This window comes from Eutrema salsugineum, unplaced genomic scaffold (genome assembly GCF_000478725.1).
Source record: "Eutrema salsugineum unplaced genomic scaffold, Eutsalg1_0 scaffold_4, whole genome shotgun sequence".
NCBI lineage: Eukaryota > Viridiplantae > Streptophyta > Magnoliopsida > Brassicales > Brassicaceae > Eutrema > Eutrema salsugineum.
The window spans coordinates 3128579-3139361 of NW_006256686.1; the positions used below are offsets into that span (position 1 = coordinate 3128579).

The 10783-nt window shown below is 36.5% G+C and overlaps 1 protein-coding gene across 1 annotated transcript in view; it reads right to left on the minus strand.

Moving 5' to 3' along the window:
• Positions 1–9452: 9452 nt before the first annotated feature.
• Positions 9453–10783, minus strand: part of LOC112084372 (protein PFC0760c-like) — a 7985-nt gene continuing 6654 nt past the window's right edge. The window contains exons 3-5 of the mRNA XM_024153493.1: positions 10163–10509; positions 9711–10084; positions 9453–9512 (exon numbers count right to left, since the gene is read on the minus strand). Coding sequence (XP_024009261.1) covers positions 9453–9512; positions 9711–10084; positions 10163–10509 — 781 coding nt within the window. The remainder of the gene's footprint in view (positions 9513–9710; positions 10085–10162; positions 10510–10783) is intronic.

Genomic DNA, 10783 nt, shown 5'->3' on the forward strand with positions numbered 1-10783 from the left:
GATAGCCGATCTGATGCCCTCACTTTGGCTCGGCTTTTTTTGTTTATTTATTCTGGTTCTTAATGTGTTCTGTTTGTTTTGAAGTTCGAAACATCCTTCCTCCGTGCCCTGACAACCTATTCGTCATTCGTGACTTTAGCCGACAAGAAAACCAACTGGAAACGTCACTTTTTTCTCGAGAGATTTGAGAGAGCACGAGCCATTCTCGCCGGCGTTCCCATAAGTTCAGACTCGTCAATGGAGACACCAGAGAAAAGATGGTCAAGCTAACTCCCAAGGAAAAGAAGAAGAGAGGGGGCAAAGAGGCTGCAAGGCGGGCCGAGGAGAGAGCAGCTCGGGAGGCTCATGTAAATGCTGAAAAAGGTAAAAATGAGGTGCCTAACTCTGACCTGGACGCAGCAAAGCTGACTGTACCTGAGGCGAATCCCGCCGATGCCTCTCCTAAGACAATCCACATTGGGGGGTCTCTAACAAGAGTCTCTCAAAAAAGTTGAGAGACTCTCTCATTTGAGAGACTTTCATTGAGTGTTCTAAGATTTTTAAGAGACCCATATAACTGAATAATATTATTTATTATTATTTTTATAGATGAGAGACTCTCCAATGTAGATGCTCTAAGGACCCTGAGATGGTTCTTCTCGAGGTGTCTTCGAAAACTCTTACCAAGCCCCGGAAAACATCTACTCTGACCGGATCGGCAATACTTGCTCTTCCTCAAACAGCGAGGCCTCCTTCCTCTACTCTTGTGAAGCATCAGGACTTGCTGAGCTGCAAGCGCCCTGCCTTGAGAAAAGGCAAAGGAATCGTCACCGAGCAAGACAAGCCGGCTCCAAGAAAGCTCGTTGTTGACGATGCGACCTCGGCGGCTTTGTTTTCGATGGTGAACAACGCCAACAATCGAGTCCCACCTCCCAAAAAAGGTCAGGATGGCGAATTCCTATGCCGCGATGACAAAGCACGGAACAAAGGTAATATCTAACTCTTCTTTGTTTTTGGTTATGCTGTTAAGTATTGACTTGGATTTCTTATTCCACTTTTTATAGTTTTACATGACCATTAACAAGCTGATGGCTGACTACGAGGCGGATGCTTGCAAGGATGAATGTCGTCTGGATGAAGCAAGGAAAGATGTAGTGGCGGTCAAGGCTAAGCTTGACGAGGTCCCGACGAAGAATGTCAAGGCGCTGGCTCTGATCAAGGCGTTAGAGGAGGAGAAAATAGTCTTGAGGGCCGACTACGATAGAGCTGCTAATATGGCTGCTCATCTCGAGGAAGCTCAGACCAGAAAGAAAGCCGAGATCGCTTCTCTGAAGAGGCAGATCGAGGCGAAAGATGCTCAGCTCGAGCCTCGGGTTAAACGAGCCTAGAAGAAAGCAAGGCGTGAGGCGGAGACTAAGTATCAAAAGCGTCTCTCCAAGATAGAGAAGAGCATTGACGTGCTCAAGAAGGCCAAGGATGATGAAAATGACGTAGGCCAGGTTAAGAGCAATCTCATGTTGATCAATGATCTTGGGAAACCTGATGTCCCAACTTTCGAGGCCAAAGAGGAGAAACTGAAAGACTAGGAGGCCAATCTGGCAGGAGCGGACAAAGTGTTGAACGCATCACGACTGATATTAGTGGTGATGTGTTCCTTACCCCGGTCTCGCCAGACTCCGCGGATTCTCGCCTTGAGAACGAGTGGTTAGAGGTTATCGCACTACTGTTGGAGTGTTCGACCCCACTGGTTCCAATGTTGGCACTCCAAAAGTTTCCAATCTTACCAACAAGCCTATCGTCGAGTCGTACCCCAAGAATAGTGCACTTTTTATATATTTCTTTTGTTCAAACATTGCTTTTGTTTTTGGTGCCTGGATGGCTTTATTCATACTTTGTTGTTGTCACTTTCTTTGTTTAGAACCTTTTATGTTTGGATAATTTTATCCGCTCTAGAATTCCTTTTTTTGAATGATGAATGTAGGCATATGATTTTCTCGTCTTTCTGTTCTGAAAATTCTTGAAAGAGAATCATTGTTAGAAGTAAACTGGTTATGGTGTTTAAGTACTTTATCTTATGGAAAAATATTTTCTACGGAGTTGACGTGGTGAGAATAATACTTAGAGAAACTTAGTCGCCAAAGCTTCAGTGTTTTAGGTGAGACGTTTTTATTGTTTTTTTTAAAGATCAGCATTTCCGAGGCGTTTTACATGTAGAAAGGTGTATTGCTGATTTTAGGAATTCACTTCGGCTTTTAGGGACTGCGATGTAGTCTCGACTTATATTCTCGTCTATGATAATGATTGTAGCGACTGGTGTACTCAGTCTGAGATATATATAACGCCTTTTTTATCCATATAGAATATTTCTTGCACCCTCGTCCTAGGAAAGATAGTGTTAAAATCCGTTTGGAAGATTTGTGTACATTATCTTGTTGTGGCCAGCAACGAGACGAGTCAAAATTTGTAGAGAAAAAAATTGACTAAGTAAAATACGTGTGCCGAGAGAATGCTTTTGTAATATGACTAAAACGAGACGAAAAAAAACTAAATAAAAATGACTAAGTTATGAAATACGTCTGTCAAGGCAAAACTTTTGTAAGGTAATTCAGACGAAAAAGGAAAATAACTAAGTGATAATATACTTTTGCCAAGGTAATGTTTTTGTAAGATGACTTATGACAAGATAAACGAAGAGAAAAATGATGAGCCAAAGATTATTGTCAAGAATGCAATTGAAATTCCTGAAAAGAAGAGTGTGAGTGTGTATACGTACCCACTTCTCCCCTGTTTTAGAAGGGATAACAGCTGAACCTATTCAAGGATGGACTGCTTACGTACCATTTGGAGGGATCAAGCCGACTTGTAGTTCATGATTATCATGATGCGCCTTAATGGTAGTATTTCTTCAAATGCATGGTGTTCCACGATCTTGGGATTGCTTTGTCTGTCATGGTTTCTAGGTCGTAGACTCCTACCACTTTAGTGACTGTAATGTCATTACCAATTTGCGTCGAGCTTTCTTGTGGTCTTCTCGGCTGTGTTCTACAAAACCTTGATTAAAACCAGCTTTCCTTCCCAATCTTCAACTTCGAACATTTTTGTTGTAAAATCTTGCCGTTGCTTGCTGATAATTCTGAATTTGTATTAAGGCTTGATCTCGTTTCTCGTTAATTAGGTCGAGCTCGTCTAGGATCATCAGGTGGTTTAAGACTTTGTGGCCAGGCATGAGTCTTCATCTTATTTCACGAAAATCCACTTCGGGAAGAAATATACATTCAGTCCCGTAGACAAAAGGGAACGACATTTCTCCCATAGGACACCTTCTAGTTTGTCAACCCATCATTTTTTTTTAGCGTCGAGCCGTTTCTTAGGCCAGTATAGAATTGTCTTGTTACCCTGCTTTGGCCTGTCCGTTGCCATGTGGGTATCTTGGAGTCGATTTACTCAGACGAATTTTCCAGTTCTCCCAGAAGACTTCGAAGCACACAAGATTCATAAACACATTAAATGATATAGTAACACGAGTACTCATAATATAGACATTAACGCCGGAAACATTTAACCTAGCATAACTAGCATTATTATATAACATAGTTCTAATATTTTATAATCCTAGATAATCATTCACATCAATCAACCTAGAAATTCTATAACACATTCCCAAAGAACTTCCATGTAAGGTACTCATTCTATGCCACAGCCCATAAATGGGTAACGATTAATTCCTCCGCCCAATCACATGACTCGACAGTTAATCCCGGTGTCATAGCCCTCTACAGGGTTTGACAATGGCTCGTCAGCCATTTCTCGATCACTATAGCTTGACAATCTCAATCCCTCACTGTAGGCCGTCAAACAAAACTGTTAAGCTACAAGTATTAACAACCTATCAACCAGGCAACTCACGATCATATAATCATGTTCCTATAATCTAATATCAATTTACAATCAACAATTAACAATCTTATCATATTCAATATTTATACCAAGTATACATCTTATCACTAGATCAACTAATGCATCAAATGAATCTACACACTGGTCCTCACCTTAAAAATACTACAGATTTGAGTCTGAAGAATAGAATTATGTATCCAACTCCTGGGATACGGGACTAAACCTAGCTGGACTAAATTTCGTGGGCCAAAAAAAATCCAGACTAAAATACGGTGTCTAAAACTGTCTAAACGTTTTAAATAATTGAATTACCTATCTGAACTTATAACATTGTGCTAAAACTTACTTTAACCATTGAACCGTTAGTCAACATTAACAGAATGCTGATGTGGCTGACATGTCACTATTTCGATGTGGCAACATACAAAACGACGACGTTTCCCGTAACAAAAATTGGTAATCGAAATCTAAAATAATTCCTTTCCTAGGCTTCAAACCCGTGACAATAAACACTAAAACTCAGCGTGTTATCCACTGGAACCATGGAAAATTATTGTTAATTCTCACAAACATATCTATATATTATTAATATGTTCTTTCATACGGAGAATGCTTCGTTTCCGTCTAAGTTTTGATGAAAAAGGTGGAGTTGCTATTCTTTCTGGGGACTGTAACCTCCGAAACCTACATACCATTCTACAACCACACTCGAATAACTGAATATAAATATTTATTGAGTTTATTACATGAAATTCTAATGGGAGAGAGAAGAGAGATGTCTACATAAGAAACGATATTTGTAGGCGAGACGAAGTGTATCGCAGTGGTGATGCCACCTGTCTTCTTCTTCTTCAAATGGTTTTTTTTTCTCTTCTCCCTGGAGCGAAATTGAGATGGGCCCAACTTCGTTTTGCTATACAATCAATCCATCTCCATCAAAACTTGATTTCACGAAGACACATGTGGTTAGTCTTGTCGCGAAACAGTTTTACTTAGATTTATCATCGTTTGCTGGAAAATTGGGAGGAGGACTATCCGGGTTTAGGAGCCGTCGAACTCTGGTCTGGTCGGAGTAAAGGCAACGACGGCTTTAGTGGAGGAAGAGAAGCAAGATATAGCAAAAGAGAAAAAGAAACAGAGGGTTTTAATGGCCAGAGGTGGAATTGGAAAATCTCAGCGCTAATATATAATAATGTTTGTACTAAAAATAAACAATGTTTCACTGCTCAATTGGTTACTCGCTGGTACACGGTTTTTGATGTCGTGGGTTCGAAGCCATGGAGAAGCAATTTTTTTTTATTTTTGAAACAATAAAAACGACAGCGTTTTAGCAAAGTGACAACATGGCGTGCCAAGTCATACTCTGTAATGCCTCGTCAGCGTTTTATTAACGGTTGACTAACGCTAAAATTAGTCAAGTTAGATTTTGACATATATATTAGAGTTCAGGTTGCAAATTTGAATTTTTATGTATAACAGATAGTAATTGGCACCGTATTTTAGTCCGGATTTTTTTTGGCCCATGAAATTTAATTCAGTTAGGTTTTGGTTATTTTCCCCCTGTGATACACATAACATAAAAACTAGGGTTTCAGATTTGCAAGTCCAGGCTGTTTCTAGGCCGAGAAGGTACAGCTATAACTTTCGCAATTTACTTCGTAAACTGGATCTGAAAGTTGATCTGGAAAAAAGGATCCGAGATCTACAGATCGATATGTGGAATCCTATCTGGGTCCTTCTGGATCGACGGCAAAACCTCTCTCAAGTTGGCTCTGCGAAACTGGAAAAAAAATCAGATCTGCAGAACTTTCTGGGTTTGCAAAAATAATAATTTTTTACCAACTTTGAGCTCGCTTAAAAAATGAAGCTTAACTCGGACTTATGATCTACAGACTGTTACGGATTCCTTGCAGCGAGATCTTTCCAGAGGTATAAATATCGATACCTAGCTCGAACAGAGTTATTGGCAAACGACTCAGGAAAACTATTACTCGGACAAATTTTAAACTGATGCTGCAGAGGTTTTTATCGAATTTCACTGCATTAACTCTGTGTGGCTCTAAAAAAAAAATGGCTGGCCTTTATATAGGGAAGGGATCGAGCTCTTTGGGTCTAGGATGGAGAATAAATGATTAAATTACTCTTACTTACATTTGGGGCTTTCTTTCTTCTCCTCGACTTTAAGGATTTCTGCTTTTCTTATTTTTAGGATATCACATCGCGTATCTATATAAAACCGCTTTCCTAATTAGTGGCCACTGGAGCTGGTCGTCTCCAACCACCGTGATTGGTGACTACCAATCAGAACTTATAAAACTTTAAATTGAACAACATTGATGCGAATTTAAAATTTAGATTTTAAGATACTCTACTTGAAGTGCAAGGCAAGTCATGAACAAACTAGGATCAAATCTTCAAAGAGAGGTTAAGCACATCAAAAATGCAAGAAACTATATAGTCTAAATCAATCAAGTGATGAAGATTATAATATTAAAACCTAATTGGAAAGAGAATGTAAAATAGCAAAAATATACAAGATGCATAAAGACAAATCAATAAACAAAAAAAAAAAATATGAGCATTGGATCAAGGTCAATTATTAAGTGTGACTAATGGTTGGTTAATGATGCTAGCATAATAAATCATTTCTTTTCAATATCTCCAAGGTGAATTAGAGGGATTTACTTAAAATTTATTTAAAATATATCAAAACTGCATGTAGATATGTGTGAAATATACGATTTTTAGAACTTTTAAAGGCGCTTTTTTCTATGTAACTTTTTTTTATGACTAACCATCTATCTATATACTTATTTGTGTAGTGATTTGCTTAGGTGTCGGCTCCACAGCGAATTTCAAAATGTTTGCTTATGTGTCAACTCCAGAATGAGTTTCGGCTGCAAAAAGATCTTTTAACTTTTTTTTAATTATGTTTTATTTTTTGATTGGTTCTTATCTGATGATGTGTTTAAATAACTTAAAATAAACCGTTCTAAATTATTGTGGTTTAATACAATGTTTTCAAACCTGGACCGGATCGAGCGGTCCGAACGGTTGAACCGCGACTCGAAAAAATTTCATGTTGGTTTTTGTTGAAAAATCGAGATGCTATTAAACCGTTCAAACCTAGAAAAATTTGTTCAAACCCGGTGAACCGGCAAAAACCCAACTGAGACGGTTTAGTAGTAATAACAGTTTGTTTTCTTTTATATTTTATTGAATGGTTTGTTACCTTCACCATTACACATTAGTAAATTTTATAATAAATTGAATAAAGAAAATATAGAATGAAAAATCCTTAGCAAATCAAATGTTAGATTTGTGTAGTGATTTGCTTAGGTGTCGGCTCCACAGCGGGTTTCATAATATTTTGCTTATGTGTTAGCTCTAGAATGAGTTTTCGCTGAAAAAAGATCTTTTGATCCTATTTTATTATTACATGTCATTTTTTAATTGGTTCTTATCTGATGATATGTTAAAATAACATAAAACAAACCACTATAAATTATTGTGATTTAATGTTTCATTCTGTTGTCAATCAAACCGTTTCTAAAATTTTATAAAACTGATATTTAGTAAAAATCTATAAATGGAATGTCTAATGGAATGAAATTTGTGATATCTAGATTAGGGTTTTCGACTTCAAATGTTTTAGTTCAAATATGTACACGACTTCTTTCTAATTCTCTCACATCCTTCAAAATTGTTTAACTTTTTTCTTCTTCTATGAATAAGTTAGTTGGATACTTTAAATCATTATGTTTTTTGTTTTATGATTATTGTGAATATATATATATATATATATATTGTATCTTCATTCAAAAACATATCAGCCCAATGGACAAAAAAAAAAGACAACAATGGTATTTATAGTCCGCATGATGTCTTCAAACATTAAATGCAAAGAAATCTAACAAATAAATATACTCAACAATATAGAATAGAAAATAAATAAATTCAAATTACTATTATTAAATTTTCAAATAATCAAATAAAAAATTATATTAGTTCGTGCAAGGCGTGGAAAAATTCACTAGTTTTTATATTAATCTTTTTCTGTGTTCTTTAAAAAGTGTGAATAAGGAAAAAAAAAGCAGATGGTCCTATATGTAAAATAAATGCAGAATAAGTGTGTTATTTCTAGTTTCTATTCAAAAACCAATATTTCTATGAAATTTACGAACATCCTTCTAAAATACTCTTAAATACTTAAATGTTAAACTATGAACTGGGTTGATGTCTATGCAAATAATGAAGTTTGATGCTTTTTTAAAAGCATACTGAACATTTTTGTCAAGACTTGAAAAAATCCGTTTCTCTACTATTCTTTTATTAAAAAAACAAATATTGAAAAATAGAACCAACTTCTAAAACTATTTGCACTTTACTCTAAATCTCACTCTAAAATAGAATTTAAAGCAAAACTAGATTTTACTTGTGCACCCGCACATGAACTATTTTTAATTTATTAAATTTTGTAATATAATTTGTGTTTTTGTTTTATTTATAAATAATTTTCTAATAAGTGATTAAAAAATTCTGTTTATATATAATTTGTTTCTATCGATTTATTTTTTCTAGTATTACTAGGTGGCTGGTCCGCGCCCTGCGCGGCTGATGTTTTTCAAAAGTTTTTTTGTTTTGAATATAATACTTAAACCACATTTTGAACAGTTTTTTGTGTGTTTAAAATTAATATTCTAACCATATTTTGAAAGTTTGTTGAGTTTAAAATGTAATATTCAAACCATAATTGGAAGCTTATAAATTGATTTGTATAATGTTAAATATATATACTTAAAAAAGCATATTATAACAACTGATCATGTACTAATTTTTTAGTTCAAACAAACAGAGCTATGCAAAACGTTATCATAGTCAACACTAATTCATAATATAAGAAGATCCAAAAGATAAATCAGTTTAATATAACAAAATTTAAAAGATAAAACAGTTTAAAAATACCAATGACCACCAAAATATCATAACTAATATCCAATGTAATCTAAACATACTTTTAGTAGCAAACAAAACAAACTATTCAAACCAACCGCGAATTTCGATAAATGTTTTCAAACACGTCTTTGTAAACAACATTCATTGTCTTCTTTTGTGTTTTGCCATTCTTATCTGTAATAAGAATCTTCAACCCTTGGCTGATGTAACTCTAGACAAGGCGACATAAAGTTGACCATGCGAGAACACTGGTTTTGGCAAATATAATCCCACCTTTTGTAGAGTCTGACCCTGACTTTTGTTTATAGTCATAGCAAAAGCTATGGTAATTGGAAACTGCCTCCAGCGCATTCTAAAAGGAAACCTTGCTTCTGGTGGTGATACAAACATTCTAAGTATGATAACCTTTTTTCCTATTTTCTTCCCGGCTATATGGCTTGCCTCGATTACATGCCTAGCTAACCGAGTAATAAGCAACCTCGTACCATTACACAAACCACCCTTTGGATCAATATTTCTAAGCAACATTATTGGAGCTCCTATCTTTAACTTGAGAGAATGATTTGGCAGTCCTGATACCTTTATACTATTAAGATACTCCTGTGTATAGACGACTTCGTCTATTTTGCTTGTGTCTGAAGTATCAATGCTATCGGCACTAAGGTATTCATGTTCCTCACCTAATAAAAACAATTCAAACTATGTTAGTACTGATATATTTTATAACATAAATACGTATTAAACGGAATTGTGAGAAATCATATAACGAAGACCTTTGAGTTCTGATAGCATGAATTCATTGATAACGTCGACATCCTGATTCCGTGGACTGAGTATTGCCCTTTCCTGAAAAAAACTGGACTATATAGTAAACAAACCAGGTCATCACATAGCACAGCCTCGAGACGCTTTTCAGATGGGTGCAAACTATGAGTCCAAACTCTCAAAACTTTAACATTAATCTCAAACTCACACGGACCATCGGTTAGATGTATGACTTTTATTGGAAACGCTTGAATCTCTTGAGACATCATAGCTGTATTTGAAGAGGAGTCGTTGGAACATTCATCACCATTATCAATTTCAGAATCTGAAGTAAAGAGCCTACGTTTTATGCAAATCCCTTTAGGGGGAGCTTTAACAAAGATACCATCCACAATATTTTGTGATGTTCCATGGAAATCATAGTTGAGATATAGTCTTTTTCCCAATGGACGTTTGGGCTGATGATCAGCAGAACATTCGGTTTTCACTGCCGATGCATCATTCCGAATATCATCAACATCATCACTCATGTATTCTTCATTTTTCTCATCAACATCATCATGACTCTCGTCCTTGTCTCCTTCTTCATCACAACCATCAGACAATTCGTTCGTCTCATCATAGTCATCGTCTTCATTTTCTTCATCGGTTTCCTCACAATCATCACTTTCTTCGTCCTCGTCTTCTTCGTCAATTCCATCACTATCATCACTATCAGTACTATCTTCGTCATCTTCCTCGTCATCATATTCGTCGCCATCGTTATCATCACTGTCTTCGTCTTCTTCTTCGTCATCGCAACCATCATACCAGTCGTCATCATCATCATTGTTATCAGTATCCGGTTGGTCACTACCACTATCATCACCATCATTGCCATCACGGACAATGTTTATTTTACGACTGAGACACCTACATTTATAGTACAAAGTGTTTCACCCATTTCTCTCACCCTCTCTCTCTCTCCCTCCCTCTTTTTCCATTTCCTTTATCATTGTCCCTCCTTCCCTTTCTCCCTCTCTTCCCATCCATCCTTCTCATTCTCCCTCCCTCTCTCTCCATCCCTCCTTTATCTCTCCTTGTATCTCCCTCTCGCTATTTATCTCCCTCCCTCTCAGTCCCGCCCTATCTCTCTCATTCTTTCCCTCTCCCTCTCTTTCCCTCCCTTTCTTTCTCCAACCTGGCC